This window comes from Thermobia domestica, chromosome 7 (genome assembly GCF_964235325.1).
Source record: "Thermobia domestica chromosome 7, izTheDome1.hap1.1, whole genome shotgun sequence".
NCBI classification, from domain to species: domain Eukaryota; kingdom Metazoa; phylum Arthropoda; class Insecta; order Zygentoma; family Lepismatidae; genus Thermobia; species Thermobia domestica.
The window spans coordinates 287,594,609-287,615,531 of NC_137460.1; the positions used below are offsets into that span (position 1 = coordinate 287,594,609).

The 20,923-nt window shown below is 33.1% G+C and overlaps 1 protein-coding gene across 12 annotated transcripts in view; it reads right to left on the reverse strand.

The window, feature by feature from the left end:
- Positions 1-20,923, reverse strand: part of LOC145691005 (uncharacterized) — a 318,751-nt gene that overhangs the window by 154,241 nt on the left and 143,587 nt on the right. For all 12 annotated transcript variants that reach the window (XR_014132318.1, XR_014132319.1, XR_014132320.1 and 9 more), the window contains 2 exons: positions 13,646-13,753; positions 1,276-1,659 (listed from right to left, as the gene is read on the reverse strand). Coding sequence is in view for 8 of the 12 variants with exons in the window: in XM_081766498.1 (XP_081622624.1) it covers positions 1,276-1,659; positions 13,646-13,753 (492 nt within the window). In the remaining 4 variants the exon portion in view is untranslated. The remainder of the gene's footprint in view (positions 1-1,275; positions 1,660-13,645; positions 13,754-20,923) is intronic.

A 20,923-nucleotide genomic window follows, 5' to 3' on the forward strand; every position in this document is an offset into this window, starting at 1 on the left:
ATTGCCATAGGGCAGGTAGTATAGTGCTTGACAGGAGTCAAATAGATTTTTAGAAGAATAATACAAAACGTGACTTTATTGCATATACGTACATAATGTATGACCATCACCAAAATGTTAAGACAGAAATGTATAACATTTAAAGTAAATGAGAGTATGGAAAAGATAATAAATAATATTTCGATTTACACGGGGTTACATATTCTTGTTCTTATGTTAAGACTGCCATATGCATATTTCATTATAATTACGGACAGAGTTCATGCTTGCGTACTTACACTTCGCTGAAGTCCATGATCAGGCACAGTCAATTGACAGCTGAGTCTGCACATCACTAACGCTAAGATTGTAGAACGCCACTGTAAACGATGTTGTGCGAATGCGTTGAGGTTGAGTTGTGATTGCGATGTGATGATTTTTGTAAGATTTCTAGAGTATATATATTTATTTTCCATACTTTAATAATAACTTTCACTATTTTTACCAGGATGTTTTTCGATACTTTATTTTAAATATTTCACTTTTACTTGTTTGTTGTTTGGTTTCCCCGAGAGATTAAGAAAATACTTCAGTTTTTAATATCACAAAATAAAAGAATGTCTTACAAGGATAAAAATCTATCAGTTTCAGGATTGTCCAAACACTTAAGCCAATCTAAGCATTCCATAATTGAAATCAACATTTTACGTAAGACGTCTACGTTACTAAAAGGACTGGTCTATGAATCCTATTATTAAGACAACAGAAGAAAAATTCACTTTAGACAAGAGCAATCTACGCAAGGAATGGGATTATATCATTAACCATTAAAATATCTAAACGTCTGATATAAAGATTTTCTGTTGTACCAATTTGAACACATCCAGTTCCATAATTGTTCTAGATATGCCAACAATGAAATTCCATTGCTACCTTTGGTTCATTTCTAGTAAATCAAAAGTACTGCTTCTCAATTTTCCCATGTCTCACAGCTTTACTATCTTTATAATTGTGCTATAAGTAGAACACGTTGTTTTCCGGTATACCAAGAAGTAGCCAGAACGATGTGAATAAAAGCGGATTCAATATTAGTCTGAAAAATCTCTGTTGCCAACTCTGCTCTCAGGTCGATACGAGAGAAAAATATTGTGAAAAATTATATTTAAAAAAGTATCAAAAGTAAATAGCTACTTCATTATTTATAAATAAAAGTGCATTGATTTCAAACATTAACGTAAAACATGGTTCAAACTAACTGTTATATTATAATCAAAATAAAGTTGAATTGCAACTTACGCTTTGCAGAAGACAGGCCAGTAATACTATTAGTAGACATAATTTCCATCACTTGATTGTAGTATTTAGGTGCATGAACCATTTCTCTATTTAAAGAAATGTTTTTCCTGTATCTACTGCATGCATATTTTAATACAATCCACTTTGAATAGCATTTAGACGCTGCTTGTTGCTTGTTTCCTGGAATTCGTGCGCCTCTTCTAACCATTTCATCTAAAACGGAATTCCATATGTTTGATCTCGATTCGCATCTATGTAAAACAGATCGAAATGTTTCTGTCTTCAATATCTCCAACAAAATCTCTATATAAGTCTTGCCATTCTTAATTTCTCTTCCCCAAAGCCATTCAGAGGAACGCCTGCGAGTTTGGCACTCTAAAGAATCTACAATAAGAATATACAGGTTAAATTTCAGTTAATGCTTTTGATATTAATAGGTGACAGTTTTACTACATCCGAGTCTCACAGCTAAAACGCTCATCGTAAGCATACGTGTTTGTATGTTGAAACCCATCTGTATGTAACACTTTTATTTATTTATTTATTATTATCTTTTATACCTGTGTATTTTCCAGCGATAGTTGAATTCTGGGAAATTGTAGTGTTTTCAAGAAGTTTATTATGATTATTTGAAAGAAGATATCAAAGAACTACCATTTAAATCATTAAATAGATCTACTACTCCAAGGTATTGTTTTCCTCAACAAAGATACCAGAAGATTGCGTAGTTATCAAATCATCGGCTTCTAAATAAAAATACAAAGATACACAAAGTTTCATTTCGACGTCTGAGATTCAATACAGCATAAGTAACATTTCACCAATTTTACCAGAGAGGCAAAAAACTGTTTAAAAACGTCAGCCTCAATATACACGGTATTATTTTAAGGGAATAACAGAGTCATCTGTCGTGATATAGTTGTACTACTTATCCAGATTGTGCGCCATCCTATACTGATTCTAATGGTACAAAAACTCAAATTCGCCGAAACTGGAGATACGCGGTGTTCAATCTCAGATGTTATTTATTAATTTCTTATAGATAACTGCGTATTATACTAAAAATGAAACTCTTAACATAGTAAAAATATCAGATAAGGCGAAAATTCTGAAAAATTAGCTTGAGCCCGTGAATCATTAATGATCTGGGATTAATAATGCATTGTCTCTTTTGTTCAGCATTCATGCTCTCTTCTCGTTACTGGTATTCAAAGATGAAAAAAAAAAAGTTTTTAAATTTTACGTCCCACAGTTCATAGATGAAGTGAAGAAATGTTGATATATTATATATACGGCTTCTCCGCTATTCCAGTAGTTAGCTTGCGCGCTATTCGTGCATGGTATCCCTGGGTCGATTTCTGGTAGGAAAGCCTTGAAATATGAAAACATTACGGTGGTTCGGATTCCACCTTAAACCGCAGATTTACATATGATATGCCTGACTGCTGAAAGAGACACTAACCTTACGGAGAATATCATATGGATTTCCCAAGTGAAAGACAAGCCAACTTCATAGTAAATACTATGTCGGAGGAGAAGAATAGGTCCTAGGAGCAAAGCCAAATTACAAACAATGGACATTTCCACTGATTTTTTTTATTACTCTAAAAAATAAAAAATAAAAAAAAAAACTTCAGAGCTAACTGATTACAGAGAACACTTCCTTTCACTCATGCAACGATTCTAACCAGTCGAAATTTGCGATTGAATTCCGGTCTACTACTCGTGCGCTTAAAACAACGACCACCATGTTACAGGTCGGTACAGGGGAAAAGGTCTGCGCCCCTCACTAGGTAAACGGCTTAGCGAAAGATACGATGCATGTTTTTCAAATGTGTACGACGTTGCTAATGACACAAAGAATAAGCAAAAGTAACAGAATTTAAGATTTATTTAAAAACAAAGCCGTTTGTTTATTTATTTATTAACAATTATTTGAATACACTTGAATATGTTAGGACAAAGTTGAAGTGTACTAATTTGCTATATTATTGACATTGTTTGCAGCCTGCGGTAAGAAACTAATTAATATTTTCATGTTGCGAATTTTATTCATTCTTAAGAAAAAATCAACATTGCAAAAGCATAGTTATTTGATAGTAGAGATCTAATTTCTTATATGGAAGTTCATTGTAGATTCGATCGATAGTTATGCGCTAAGGGGAAGCCCCAAAAAATTAATACATGACAAAAAAATTTCTCCAAGTAAAAATAATCTAAATTCTTTATTGAGTTCAACACAAGGACGCACAAACTTACGATGATAATTAGATGCATGAGCATTCTGATAATTTACCAGTGCTATTATCGAACTACTTTACACATTAGCAATATTATTTTATCATAATATATTCGCGTTTACTGTCGTTTTCTTTAGGCCATGGAACATACTCGTTAATTGTTTATATTAGTTCATGTGAACATTTACAAATTAACTGAAGTGTTTTGAGCTCATGAGTTAACATTTAGACCAACAAATAAACACATATGGTCTCACAGTAATGATAACAAACTAGTTACAGTGGCTTATTACTGAATAAAATAAAATGAAATTTCTAATTTTATGTTTCACGACTATGTCCTGTAGGCAAAGGGAGACGAATGATTAATGAGAGTGAATGATTGTAAAATAATCGGTGGAATGGTCATGTGGGAGGAAACGTCTGAATCGCAAGAAAACCCACGGACACGATGCTGTCCACCAGAAATTCATATGGCTTGAATTCGAACCAGGTACCCTTCACACTAGAGGTAAGCGCTCCACTATTGATCCACTGTGTCCTTTGATAATGAATGTTTGTGATATGTCATGACGAGTAATGAACACAATATTATGTTCCAGTAAGTGAAACAATATAAGAAAAATCAATTTACTGGACGAAATTTATCAAAGGCCGAACTCTTCAAACGTTTGCTTTATGGCTTTATATATACTGTTGTGGACCTCAGAACACAAAACGCAATACTTTCACGATATAATCTTTTGCAAATGTATCACCATATAACAAACATTAATCATCTCAGAGCTGAGGACACGCTTGTAGGCACCCCAAAAATGTAGGGGGGGGGGGGGCTAATCCAACCATATTATAGTTCATCACCATATTATAGTTTATTTGCAAGCCTACCTTGACAATTTTAGGGGCAGTAAAATTTAAGGAGGGCTGCTTCTTGTGGGTACGGGCCTATCCGAGGGGAGAAAGAGTATAAATAAACTTATGTTTATATATTTAGAACACTATTTCATGTGAGGTTATTGAAAAGAAAAAGCTGAAGTTTCAAAGTAACAACATAAGTGAATGCATAATGAATTTCTGTCAATATTCCTCTTGTGCACGGCCGAAAAATCCTGGATGTCAGGTAGTCAAGGTGATCGGAAATAGGAATATGGCTCCTAAATAAGTTAAATCAAAAATAAAATTATGAAGGCCCATGTATGAAATTGTATTATTATGGTGCCTAGGTTTGAGAACCGGCGCCTAGGTCACAAGAAAAATTTTCGAGCACTTATCTTGTTTATGATGGTCTTTCGGCAGCCTAACCATTTGTCTGCCTCTATTCGCTGCAGCTTTCTTCAGCTTCAAACTACCGCGGTAACCACAAAAGCATTTCCCTTGTAGAAATATAGTAAGAAAGTAAAGCGCTATATAATACGATTCTTGTAGCATTAAGATAAGAATAGTTGTAGCAATGGTGTGGGATGACCAATTGCTAATATGCATAGTAAATAGTAGAAAAAATGAAAGGATGTAATAGGATATGAACATTTTTAAAGGGATTAAGAGTTTTTTGGTGCAGAAAGTGCTTATTTGTAGCCGTAGTATAATAGCATGGAGATTCAAGACGAATCTTTAAAATAAAGAAAAGTTTTAATATGATGGCCTAGATATTCTCGATCTGCGCATGAACTGATATAGTGCTTAGGCTCTAATGTTTTTGGGGTAATACAACAGTAAAGTAATTCTTCTTAAGTGTATAAGTATCTAAAATATTTGTAATGATAGAACATTACAAATGACCATTAATGTATTTCAAACTAGGAAAATAGGTCTTATTAACACGTTACGTTTATATACAGTAAGTGTATTACATACTTTGCCAGTTTTCCTTTCACTATTCTACTAAATTTATTTGTAGTTTGCAGTGAAAAACTGCAATACGAAAAAATCCCTGAAGCTTCCAATGCCACTCACAGCGCGCTTATGGACCTGTGACGTCACGCCAAAACAATTCTCAGTGTTGCCGTGACGTAAGCAGCTCATTCTTCCATTGTTTGAATCATATATCCGTAACGAAGAAATATTTTTCTGAGATTTTAGGTATGTGGTATATTGAAGACTAGTTCTACACGATGGTGTCCTTAAATTACCCCCTTTAGTCAAAAAGGAAATGTCAATTGATTTCTTTCCGCACTGGGACAGTAAAGAAAGATACAAATAAGAAGAAAAAATAACGTTTCAAACACAAGACACTCAGAAAATTTCGCATACATACACTAATTTCAAGGGAAGTTTGTACATCAAAATCAAGCTCAATCACACTTAAAACTATCACAAACTATTTAATGCAAACAAAATAAATATTACCCATACTTGCAACATGGTATAGGTACACAATGAGATACTGTACTACAGTATCCTACAACATCCTACAGAAAACGTGGTCTGTGCAAAGATTACGAGCGAAGTCTATATGATTTCCTATTCCACAGGCGTGTTCCAAAATGGCGTGTTTTTTTAGTGCCCCTCGCTCAGCTACAGTAAGTCTCGTGACCAGCGCTTCTTTTCTACGATTCGTATTCTTGAAAAGTTCAAAACATATAGTTTTTATTCACGCCATGTCTGCAGTGTTCTATCAATGATTTTTGCGCCTGGCAGCAACTAACGTGAGATCAGCTAAACGAAGTTTCCCCACGTCTCAATCCACGGAAGGACAGATTTTCAAAAAACACTGTTTCATTATGTAGGGGCAATGAAACTTTCTCCTCACCACTCGTCGTTCGAAAGCAAAATGAAAAGGAAGTTTTATAGTTTAACGCTCCACGCATATGGCCCTTAGGCTAAAGGACACGGATGCTGAATGAAAGTGAATGATTGTGTAATTGAAGTTTTGTGCTCTCTCATAGGAAAACGAACCCGCATCATGTACAGTAAAGGCCCATGCACTAGCCACTTGACCAGCAGGGAGCGCTCGAAAGTAAATATAGCACAAGTTACAAACAAGGAATATTAAAACCATTAATCTTAATATTGCAGAGAACGAGAATTATCAATAACTTAGTTCTTCGTGGCACGTAAAAGTCTTAAACCCTAGATAAAGCGAGAAGTCATTGCAGAAACATCTTCGCCTACGTTTGCTATTATGAGGCTTCGGTAAGCACTAAACTTTTGTTACTTGATATGCAACTATATTCGAATAAATACGTGACTAATAATATGTGAAAACTAGATAAGAAAGCGAAGTGTAAACGAAATATGCAACTTCCGGAAAGTACTTTTCCGTTCGAAATGAAGGAAATATTTGCCTCCACTCTTGTGACAGCACTGTGACATAATGCGATGATAATGGTAAGACAAGAAGAAAAACATATATAAAATGTTTGATACGATACTCAATCAATTTTGCTTTAGAGAAGCACGAAACATAATAGCTTCCAATAAGGAATACCTTCCATAATACCTTTTAACGTATTTTCGACAAGAACTTTTCTGTTCTTTGTGTTAAGACATATTTTGGAGCTCGAAATTTTAATAAGGAAATTATTAATTTTATTTGAATCATTTTCTTGGATGCTTTAATTGATGGAACAGGTACTTCAGTTTTTCTCTGTGAATTTCTCAACGTCAGACTTCCGGCGCCAAGACAGTGATAACTTAAAATTTGCGTATTTAGAAACAAGCTGTTTGTTTCATGGTTTTCTACAAGCTTTCGTTCTCATACAATTTCAACCTTTGTTCAGAGAAATTCGTGGGAACGAACTATAGTCCACGGTTATACATATTGGTTCGTTTTGAAGAACAGTATCAATGACATGCATGATTCAACCAATCATGGCCATTTTGCTTCTCCCAGTGAGTGACGCATGAACCTTTGCCCACCAGTCTGTTTCGGACTGACACTTGACTGACCACGTAAATGACTATGTTCTATGGTCGCGTGTGTCTTAATACCAGTTTTACTAATTAGTCTGTTCGGGACTCGTGCTCACTTGGCCACGCAAAAAGGACCTCGTTTTATGGTCGCGTGTGTCTTAATATAGTTTCTCGAATTAAATGAGGTGTGACAATTAAATAGTTGTTCTGATAGTGAAACGAAATATCTGCCCGATCAGCTCGAAACTAACGAATAAGGGAATGTTTTACATTTGTTGAAGGATTTAGTGCGATAAGTATCGTATTTGAGAAGAAGATTCTGAGACGAATATTCGGACCCAAGAGGAACGGGAATAGCAGAAGCTTCATAACAAGGAACTTCATAATTTCTCCGGTTTACCAAAGATTGCTAGAGTCATCAAATCTAGGAGGCTCACGTGGGCAGGTCTTGTAGCCAGGACGGAAGAAAGTAGGAACGCTTTCAAAGTCTTAACTAGAAGACAAATCGGAAAACGACCATTAGGAAGACCTAGCGCAAATAGAAGGAGGTCCAAGAAATAGGAATACAAAATAGAAACTGGACCAGTTGGCTAAGGACAGAAGTCAGTGGAAAGCTTCTGTGAACGCGGCATTGAACCTTCAGGTTCCATAGGAAATAGAGTTAGTTAGTTAGTATCGTATTGTTTCATTAGTGGCTGTCTTCAATGTTGCAAGAAGCAAATTGATTAGAAACTCCTATCGAAAGTGCAACAACGTGGATACTACTACATTTATTCAGTAGAACATTTGTCCATGAGGGGACAGCAGCATCAGAGTTCCTCTAGGATAAACTGGCAAGAGGAAGGTATAAAGCAAGTACCTCTCCTCCGCTAGTTAAATACAGTGCGTTCTTACGAATCTCGCGAGTGCAATACTAACGCTCTACGCTGAACGGCTCGTTTATATTCAAATATATAAGAATCATTATAGCATACGGCCATTAATCATCATCATCATAGGTATTCTGACGTAATTGGCAGATCACTTGCTGCAACTGAGAAGCTCCACGGCCTTCCGCTAACCTCTTCGTCTTCACGTACGATTTTCCAGTTTTGATATCATCCATTAATTGTTGTCTCCTTCGCCCCCTCCCTCTCTTTCCTGTCACCATAACCTCTAACACGTCCTTCATGATACAATTCCTTCTTATCCAATGCCCCAACCAGTTTCTCTTAATCTTCTTAATATCTAAAATAATGTTTCCTCCCCCACCATTTCTAACACCCTCTCATTAGTTTTCCGGTGGACCCAGCTATTCTCTCCGCTCTTTTCCACACTCACATTTCGAAAGCTTCCAGTCATTTTTCATAATTCTTGTTAGTAGAAAGATTAATTATTATAGATGAAGAAGAAAAAGTTGGAAATAATATTTTTATGCTGAACTAGTACTTATTACGATTATGATTATTTGAAACTCTCACAATTCATTCCTAATGATTTAAAAGATATAGGATATTCAATATAGATACTAAATGTATTACCGCCAATATTTTGAAACGGCGAGGAATACGGACAAAGATTAATAAGATTTTAAAGATGAAAGGAAAGCCTACATATTCCAGGCCTACATATTCAGTTACATATTCCAGGACTTAACTATTGTAGACCTTCTACCAAGCTTCAACAAAAATTAGAAAGAGGAGATAAAGATATAAATACATTAGGCGAAGCTTGTAAAGAACATGATACAGAAATAACAAAGATACAGCTTCTAGACAAATTACAGACAAACAATTAGAAATTAAGGCATGAGAAAGAGTTTCTGCTCAAGACACGTCATTAATTACTGAAAAATGATCAGATTTAGGAACTCCATTAGCGATGGAACCCAAAATAAATTTGGGTATGGGTTTAAAATCAGAATAGCATTTATAAGGGTTTTCTCTATAATAAATATAGAATGTGTTCGATTAAAGGAGCTATGTTTTCCATTTCTCACAACAAATTAGTTACTTCAAAAATTGATCATATCTTAACAAAGAAACAACTTAATAATAAAGCTGAGAAGATCGAAGACGGTAAAGGAATGAATCTAAGGAAGAAAATAAACATTCTCCAAAAGAATATTTTTTGAATTTATATTTACAATACCAGTTATTCTTTCAGCAGTTGGAGCTTTAGGTTCTGTAGCAGGAGGAGCAGCAGGTATTGCAAAAGCTGAACAAGCGAAAAAGATTAAACAAGAATTAGAATAAAAAACACAACTTAGCAACAGATTGATTTCATTTTCCATTTAGCGTCCCCTTTTAGCAACGAGGCTATAAGAGACGTGGACCTACAGTTCAACGTGGGATACGAACCAGACGAGCCCTCGCAATTCGTTACAGTTTCGGCTACGTAACATAGCCTTTCTCAGACTCATTATGGGAGAAATATCCAATTTTGACAGCTTATATACAATCTGAATGCAAGACACACCTACTTTCTCTTTACAAAACGTAAACTTTTAATTGTTCTAAAAAGATTTTTGTTTTAATTAGATGCATTCACTTTCTCTTTTTGCACACCTGTTATGAAACTCTTAATTGGGTGTTTGTCACTTACACTTTCTATTCACTATTGTCCTTCTGCTGTTCTCCATCGTACACCTGTTCTAATAGCTTGGCTGATCCTTTTTAATTCTTTCTTTCTATTTTGTCTATCACCTTTTCCCATAATTCCTGTATCAGAAGTCCACTAGACCAATTTATCAACTTCTCCTTCCCATATTTCTTAATCCACTGTGCTTATATGTTAAGGCTTTAAATTTATTAAGTGAGAGAATATTGTTTTAGCGATGTAATGTATATAATAAATATGAACAAAAAATATGCGTTTAACAGCTTTTATGGATAATTCCATAACAGTTTCCGTAAGCACGGAAGATGTGCATAATATGATTAAAGAATATTGAGAAAAATACTGATTGTAAAGGTCAACATGATATTGACTGTGTCAACTGTATATTTGTTAAAGTCAGATCTAAAGGATGACAGTTATGTAAAGAAGTTTTATGAGAAAATTAATCGATATATTGCTCTGTATGTATAGAGATGAATATTATAAATTACTTCCAAAAGTGCTTTAGCAGGCTTTACTCGTTATCGGTAACTTGTGAGCGAATATCTATTTTTGTTTTTATTTCCTTTCTGTAGTTTTAGAATTTTGTCTATTGACCTGTGCTGCCCCCTAGCTGGAGACTGGAATACGGCGCGTGATCAGAAAAATTGTCAGCGACCTATGACGTGTGCAGTATTAACGAAATCCTTGATAGTGAAAGCCTTATTCTGTTTGTAAGAGAATCCCTCACAACTCACCTATCGCGTTTGTGTTTTTCGACCTGATGTTGTTGTGTTTATGGGATTTCAAGCTAAAACGAATCAAGAGCGAGACCAGATACGGCAATGGTTAATAGAGGAATTTAATGATAATTACGTTAGTTCTGACATGCTGTCAGAATTTGATGATTCTGTAGATTCCGATGCAGCTGAAGACATTATTACGGAGCATGACAGCCATAGTGAATAGTCTGCTGATGAGGATGATGACATTTCTTCTAGTTCCGGTAGGCATTATGTGGGGAGACACAAGCGTATGTGTGGAATACTCAACCACCACGACAATAAACACGAAGATGAACAAATATTCTTCTTCACCCTCCTGGTGTTAAAGGTGAAGGTGTCAAAAGTTCGAAATGATAATAAAGCTTCGGATTAGGAAACATCTCCAACTTCCATCTGAAGAAATTGTACCCGAGTCAACCCAGAGCAAGGAAGAAGCCAAGTGTGCGTTTTGTCCAAAGAGAAAGAACAGAAAAACGAAGACAGCATGTGCAGATTGTCGATTGCCCATCTATGAACAGCACGTCATCACTATCTGCCACAAACGTAGAGCACAGAAGAGCAGTGGAGATGAGGAAGACTGAATACATTTTTCAGTGGTGGTAGTGTTGCAGCAGAGGTTTGGATGTTTTCCTCGATCAAATTTTGGCAATTATATACTGGATTAAAATTATATTAGATAGATAAGGACTGTTAGTTCTACAACCTAATCTAACCTAACACTTGTTATTTACTATGGGTATAGGGATGGGCAGTAAAATAAAAGCTTTCCCAGATATCTTCCTGTGTATCTTCCTGCAGGATGTTAAACAGCAAACACAAGAACAACTTGATACATAATAAACTGTAAATATAGTTAACTTTCCGTATGTTTTAATAAATTTGAGAATAAAATTAAATGTTTCCATATTACAACATTATTAATTAAATGTTACAACCAAAAAGGGTTCCATAATGCAAAAAATCAACTAAAATTACCGATATTATACCAATAATAATAAAGTAAACGCATACTTTTACGTATCACAACGATAGACAGTTTTAATAACACAGAAACTAAATGAATAAAAAGTGAAGGATTCCCTCACAAGTTACCCATTGCATTACAAGATAGAACTTACCGATGGCGGGTTAATAAGGAAAAATTGTACCAGTTACCACTCAGACAATATACATTAAATACGAAAAAATTATCTCGTTTTAAATGTTTACAACATATAAGTATACCAAAAGAGGTGTTTACGATGTTAGATGATGAATCTAACATACCGAAGATAAAATATCTGTGCAAGTTATTTTAAGTATATTATACATAAACACTCAAAATATTACAATGAGGTTTAGTTAACACAATCACTTTACAGATCAAAACCAACAATATATACAACAAACGCTAATAAATTAATTTGAAGGATTATATAGCACCTTTAGCGAACTCTATTTTGGTAAATCAAAGACCTTTATAAATATGAGGTATGTTTTGTATTGGCTGTTATGAAAAAATGGTATAGATATTGATATTGAGTTTTAAAAGTCAAAACAGAATGACATTACATACGTTATTAAAGAAGTTATATTAGGAGTTATCATTTATTGTATAATAAATATGAATATCTTTCGTAATGCTACAGATAGGGAAGATTATTTTAAAAATATTAACACTAGACAAGAACAATTAGAACCTTTAAAAATTTAGGTGATGTTAAGAAATATAATTTCATAAATATAAAACAAAAATTGACTCTAGATTTCTACATTATGACTCGCTTCCACTTTCAATATGAACTAGACAAAGGTTCTACATAAAGAATACATCTGAGATTGTTCCAAAACCAAAAGACTTGTTAGTGTAACCAATAGAGTCGATTAATACGATGTAGTAACGGTAGAACTTGAATCAATAAACAATAATGTTAATAACCAATTAGAAAGTGATAGAAACAAATTTGAGGATATACTAAGATCATTACAAGATACACATAGAGATGATATTAACAGATATGCTTGTTACAAAAGACTTTCAAATGATAAAGACAGTTCTAAATTAATTATGCAGAACGAAACTATAAACTTATGTTGATTGAGAATCAAAATGTTAAAGACCCACTTTTCAGAATAATTAATCTATCTAATAATTATAAATATCTCTAAATGGAAAAATAATGCATATGAAATTAAGTCTGGACAAATACTTTCTAAATATATTTCTAAACAATACTCTAGTTGAAAGTCTTCATTTCGATATTAAAAAGAATTACATAATTACGTTTCATACCGACAAAAATTCACCTTTTGAAGAAGGTGAATTATTATTTATTATTATGTATACAGAGAGAGCTTTCATAAAAATTATACTCGGAATTACTATTTACAATGTAGTAAAAATTGATAATGTTAAAATACTATCAGAATTAGATAATACTGCTATTAAAATATATTTAAATGTTAAAAGAAGAGTTTATTTTCATTAAGCGGAATTATATCATACAACTACCATGCCGACTGATAACAGAAGTTGAAAATCTATACTTTTTAGTACATAATTTATGTAATATCTATAAATTTCTTTATAGTGGAAAGTAAGATTAACGGAATTAAGTTTTCATAAATATTTAATAGATATATTTTAAGTGGAACTTTAACTAAATAAATTACTTTTAAATTTTAATATAATTAAATGACAAGTTAACAATTTAACCACTTAAAAATTCTGATTTGAATGATGGTCAATTATTGCTTGTTATTATGATGTAGAAACAGAAGTTGAGGATGAAAAGAAATCAAGTGACGATGAAAATATGAATGTTGGTAATCTAATATTATGTGGCGATGCTATGCTATTCATACACAAATATATTCATTGTTCAAGTTATATCAATTAAAAAAGTAATATAAATTATTTGATGGCTTCAAACTTACCTATATTTCCATTTCTTGATCCAACGGAAAGAAGTTCTTCGTTATTGGAAGAATTAGACGCACATGCCTCATCCGAAACGACATCTACGAAATTATTTGCAAGCTCATCTGAAATAAGGAAGAAATAAAGCTTCTCTTCGGTTCTTGAATTAGAGAGGTTCATATAATGTTTAACTTTATATATATATATATATATAATATAGCGCGATGTAACAAATTCCATTAGCAGTATCAAGATGATGATTTCGACTTCCTCTGAAGTCTTTATTTCCATTAGTAACGTCACTCTATCATATTTTTAGAGGTAACATTATAGGTATTAATATATTGTTCTTTGATACTAATGATTTTCATTTCATGCTAAAGTTTTTTTTTTTTTTTTTTTTTCAGCAACCTGCATTAGAATAGACAGGTGCTTCAATTTCCTTGGAGCTGAAGCCTTTGTCTGATAAAGTCAAGCGAACAATATCTCGATCTATTCTGCAGTTGTATTAATTTTCTGACACACCAGTCTCGTTCAGATCATACATTATGCTCTTCTTGCTTCTGTAAAGTTCTACCAACGAAAGTGTGATGCATACCTAGAATTTTGGCGATTTGTTTGCTTGAGTAGCCCTCACCTTATAGTGTCAGAATTCGTCTGTGTTTATGAAGGCTTGTGTTATATTTTTCCCATATTGCGAGTTTCAAAGGGAGGATGATAACCTTCAATGCCTTATAATGTACGTGAAGCAATTCCGTCTAGAACGTAAATAAAAGAAACACTCAATAATAAATATTTCTCATTAAAAATAAACGTTACACTGCTCTACAAAACAAATAAAACAAGCATATTAAGTCTCGATCACACTCGTATTGAGTTCAAAGATACCAAACGGAGACCATCTGAATTACTGTAACAAACAAAATACTGGTATAATCCTCCTTAAACTTAAAGGTTATTGCAGACGTCAAGTAGATACCATTATGTCACGGAATGGATTATTTAAACAACAAATGTAAGGAAACTCGTACGATTGTTCTGAGTGGTGCTTTTTTTTTTTTTTTTTTTTTTTTTGACAGACTGTATATCCCAAAGCGTGAATCACCATAAATATCAACAACTACAACAACGATTTAAAGGAGAATCAAAGTTAAAGATGAAATAGCAACACAGTGCGTCGGGACCGTAATACAGCAAATCATGGATGCGTTAAAATATTAAATAATACTTTTGATAAAGTGGATAGTTTCAAATATCTAGGATCAATATTAACAGAGGAAAATCACATTCACAGAGAAATTAAATGTCGACTAAAAGCAGGGGATTCGTGTTACTATTCGGTTCAAAATCTCTTGTTGTCGCGAATTCTGTCGAGGAATTTGAAGCTTAAAATATACAAAACTATAATCATGCCTGTTGTTCTGTATGGTTGCGAAACATGGTCACTTACTCTGAGAGAAGAACATAGACTGAAAGTATTTGAGAACAAGATCCTTAGACGAATATTCGGACCCAAAAGGAACGGGAATGGGGAATGGCGGAAAATTCATAACGAGGAACTACATAATTTTACCCAACATTGTTAGGATCGTCAAGTCTAGGAGGCTTAAATGGGCAGGTCATGTAGCTAGAATGGAAGAAAGTAGAAACGCTTTCAAAATCTTGACTGGAAGACCCATCGGAAAACGACCATTAGGAAGACCTAGGCGCAGATGGGAAGACAATAAAAAGATGGATCTCGCAGAGATAGGAATATAAAGTAGAAACTGGATGCAATTAGCTAAGGATAGAAGTCAGTGGAAAGCTTTTGTGAATGCGGCATTTAACCTCTGGGTTCCATAGGCCATAGAGTTAGTTTAGTTAGTTATTCAGTATTGATTCTATAAATCGAAGTGATGAATGTAAAGATTATTCTATTACAGTGTTTGATGATTTTATATTAGAGAATCAAAACACTAGAGATTATTTTACAAGAGGAAGACATAAGAATTATATTGTTTTTATCTTGCACAATCATATTTCAAAATACCTAAGCACTTAGTAAGAGACAATGTTAATGTTCTATGCATATTTCATCAAGATGATACTAATCTTAAGCATGTGTATAACGAATTTGGTGGAGGAGATATGTATTATAATTAATTTAAAGATATATGCTCTACTTCCTGGAAAGATGATTATGGTTTTAGAGTAATTGATATGAGGAGAAAAGTAAATAATATGGGAGTATAGGAGCAAGATTAAGATTTTTATAACCATTTAACAAGACACTCAATTAACATCAATTATTAACGTTCAACATCAATATCAACATCAAACACCCTAACATTAAGGTTAGCATTAACGATTAACGTCTAATCTTGAAACGTCAACGTCTAAAGTTGAAGGATTTAACCTTCAACGATTTTCTTTATAGTAACTGGATGAAAAATAATTGGAGAGAAATCTTCATTTGAAAGAGTTTCTTATTAAAGGCTTTAAAAATTGGAAGGAAGAAAGATTAGGAATATATGACAAATATAAAGAAACAAGAACTACTACTACTTGATGCTATTCACGGTTTAGGAAATGAGATTAAAGAAGTAAGAGAACTTATCTCAGCTGTAAATAAAAGTGTGAGAGTAGATTTGAAATATTTAGAAACACCTTTAATGTAAAATTCTATAAGTGAAAGTGATTCGTGTGTAACAGGGTAAATAAAATATATGAGAAAACAAATTGAAGAGCAAGTACATGGAATAGAGCCTCTAACAACCTATTTTGGTAAGATTGCAACGAAATATTATACCAAAAAGCTACGTATTTGGGATAAGAACTATTGAGGAGAATGGCAGAATAATAAAATAGGAAATTCTGAAGTTAAAGTTCAAGGTGATAATTTGATAATTAATGAAAAAGAGTATGAAGGAAGAGAAGGTTTATGCAATTATTAACAAGCAAAAAGCTAGAAAATTACACATAAGAGGATTTGGATAATTATCATATATATTAGTAATTTCTACTGGAATTTATCAAAACAACGATTCAAAGACAGGAAACCAATATCTTCAAAAAGTAATAAGTATAAATATATTATCAAAACCTATTTGGAATGAATTTTATTTTGAAAATAAATTGCTAAATCTGGTAAAGGCATAAAACAATATACAGAACTTCCTAAAAAATATGCATGGGTAAGTGATGTTCGAAAGTTAGTAGAAAGATTAATTATTATAGATGAAGAAGAAAAAGTTGGAAATAATATTTTTATACTGAATAAGTAGTTATTACGATTATGATTAATTGAAAGTCTCACAATTCATTCCTAATGATTTAAAAGATATAGGATATTCAATATAGATACTAAATGTATTACCGCCAATATTTTGAAATGGCGAGGAATACGGACAAAGATTAATAAGATTTTAAAGATGAAAGGAAAGCCTACATATTCCAGGCCTACATATTCAGTTACATATTCCAGGACTTAACTATTGTAGACCTTCTACCAAGCTTCAACAAAAATTAGAAAGAGGAGATAAAGATATAAATACATTAGGCGAAGCTTGTAAAGAACATGATACAGAAATAACAAAGATACAGCTTCTAGACAAATTACAGACAAACAATTAGAAATTAAGGCATGAGAAAGAGTTTCTGCTCAAGACACGTCATTAATTACTGAAAAATGATCAGATTTAGGAACTCCATTAGCGATGGAACCCAAAATAAATTTGGGTATGGGTTTAAAATCAGAATAGCATTTATAAGGGTTTTCTCTATAATAAATATAGAATGTGTTCGATTAAAGGAGCTATGTTTTCCATTTCTCACAACAAATTAGTTACTTCAAAAATTGATCATATCTTAACAAAGAAACAACTTAATAATAAAGCTGAGAAGATCGAAGACGGTAAAGGAATGAATCTAAGGAAGAAAAAAAACATTCTCCAAAAGAATATATTTTTGAATTTATATTTACAATACCAGTTATTCTTTCAGCAGTTGGAGCTTTAGGTTCTGTAGCAGGAGGAGCAGCAGGTATTGCAAAAGCTGAACAAGCGAAAAAGATTAAACAAGAATTAGAATAAAAAACACAACTTAGCAACAGATTGATTTCATTTTCCATTTAGCGTCCCTTTTTAGCAACGAGGCTATAAGAGACTTGGACTTACAGTTCAACGTGGGATACGAACCAGACGAGCCCTCGCAACTTAGTAATAGAAGCAAAACAAGATAGCTAATAAAACTCCAACTGATCAAAGGAGTATATATATATTTAAGATTATATATCTGTATTACAGTTTCGGCTACGTAACATAGCCTTTCTCAGACTCATTATGGGAGAAATATCCAATTTTGACAGCTTATATACAATCTGAATGCAAGACACACCTACTTTCTCTTTACAAAACGTAAACTTTTAATTGTTCTAAAAATATTTTTGTTTTAATTAGATGCATTCACTTTCTCTTTTTGCGCACCTGTTATGAAACTCTTAATTCGGTGTTTGTCACTTACACTTTCTATTCACTATTGTCCTTCTGCTGTTCTCCATCGTACACCTGTTCTAATAGCTTGGCTGATCCTTTTTAATTCTTTCTTTCTATTTTGTCTATCACCTTTTCCCATAATTCCTGTATCAGAAGTCCACTAGACCAATTTATCAACTTCTCCTTCCCATATTTCTTAATCCACTGTGCTTATATGTTAAGGCTTTAAATTTATTAAGTGAGAGAATATTGTTTTAGCGATGTAATGTATATAATAAATATGAACAAAAAATATGCGTTTAACAGCTTTTATGGATAATTCCATAACAGTTTCCGTAAGCACGGGAGATGTGCATAATATGATTAAAGAATATTGAGAAAAATACTGATTGTAAAGGTCAACATGATATTGACTGTGTCAACTGTATATTTGTTAAAGTCAGATCTAAAGGATGACAGTTATGTAAAGAAGTTTTATGAGAAAATTAGTCGATATATTGCTTGGTATGTATAGAGATGAATATTATAAATTACTTCCAAAAGTGCTTTAGCAGGCTTTACTCGTTATCGGTAACTTGTGAGCGAATATCTATGTTTGTTTTTATTTCCTTTCTGTAGTTTTAGAATTTTGTCTATTGACCTGTGCTGCCCCCTAGCTGGAGACTGGAATACGGCGCGTGATCAGAAAAATTGTCAGCGACCTATGACGTGTGCAGTATGAACGAAATCCTTGATAGTGAAAGCCTTATTCTGTTTGTAAGAGAATCCCTCACAAGTCACCTATCGCGTTTGTGTTTTTCGATCTGATGTTGTTGTGTTTATGGGATTTCAAGCTAAAACGAATCAAGAGCGAGACAAGATACGGCAATGGTTAATAGAGGAATTTAATGATAATTACGTTAGTTCTGACATGCTGTCAGAATTTGATGATTCTGTAGATTCCGATGCAGCTGAAGACATTATTACGGAGCATGACAGCCATAGTGAATAGTCTGCTGATGAGGATGATGACATTTCTCCTAGTTCCGGTAGGCATTATGTGGGGAGACACAAGCGTATGTGTGGAATACTTAACCACCACGACAATAAACACCAAGAAGATGAACAAATATTCTTCTTCACCCTCCTGGTGTTAAAGGTGAAGGTGTCAAAAGTTCGAAATGATAATAAAGCTTCGGATTAGGAAACATCTCCAACTTCCATCTGAAGAAATTGTACCCGAGTCAACCCAGAGCAAGGAAGAAGCCAAGTGTGCGTTTTGTCCAAAGAGAAAGAACAGAAAAACGAAGACAGCATGTGCAGATTGTCGATTGCCCATCTATGAACATCACGTCATCACTATCTGCCACAAACGTAGAACCCAGAAGAGCAGTGGAGATAAGGAAGACTGAATACATTTTTCAGTGGTGGTAGTGCTGCAGCAGAGGTTTGGATGTTTTCCTCGATCAAATTTTGGCAATTATGTACTGGATTAAAATTATATTAGATAGATAAGGACTGTTAGGTTCTACAACCTAATCTAAACTAACACTTGTTATTTACTATGGGTATAGGGATGGGCAGTAAAATAAAAGCTTTCCCAGATATCTTCCTGTGTATCTTCCTGCAGGATGTTAAACAGCAAACACAAGAACAACTTGATACATAATAAACTGTAAATATAGTTAACTTTCCGTATGTTTTAATAAATTTGAGAATAAAATTAAATGTTTCCATATTACAACATTATTAATTAAATGTTACAACCAAAAAGGGTTCCATAATGCAAAAAATCAACTAAAATTACCGAAATTATACCAATAATAATAAAGTAAACGCATACTTTTATGTATCACAACGATAGACAATGTTTTAGTAACACAGAAACTAAATGAATAAAAAGTGAAGGATTCCCTCACAAGTTACCGATTGCATTACAAAATAGAACTTACCGATGGCGCGTTAATAAGGAAAAATTGTACCAGTTACCACTCTGACTATATAGATTAAATACGAAAAAATTACCTCGTTTTAAATGTTTACAACATATAATTATACCAAAAGAGGTGTTTACGATGTTAGATGATGAATCTAACATACCGAAGATAAAATATCTGTGCAAGATATTTTAAGTATATTATACATAAACACTCAAAATATTACAATGAGGTTTAGTTAACACAATCACTTTACAGATCAAAACCAACAATATATACAACAGACGCTAATAAATTAATTTGAAGGATTATATAGCACCTTTAGCGAACTCTATTTTGGTAAATCAAAGACCTTTATAAATATGAGGTATGTTTTGTATTGGCTGTTATGAAAAAATGGTATAGATATTGATATTGAGTTTTAAAAGTCAAAACAGAATGACATTACATACGTTATTAAAGAAGTTACATTAGGAGTTATCATTTATTGTATAATAAATATGAATATCTTTCGTAATGCTATAGATAGGGAAGATTATTTTAAAAATATTAACACTAGACAAGAACAATTAGAACCTTTAAAAATTTAGGTGATGTTAAGAAATATAATTTCATAAATATAAAACAAAAATTGACTCTAGATTTCTACATTATGACTCGCTTCCACTTTCAATATGAACTAGACAAAGGTTCTACATAAAGAATACATCTGAGATTTTTCCAAAACCAAAAGACTTGTTAGTGTAACCAATAGAGTCGATTAATACGATGTAGTAACGGTAGAACTTGAATCAATAAACAATAATGTTAATAACCAATTAGAAAGTGATAGAAACAAATTTGAGGATATACTAAGATCATTATAAGATACACATAGAAAGAGAGATGATATTAACAGATATGCTTG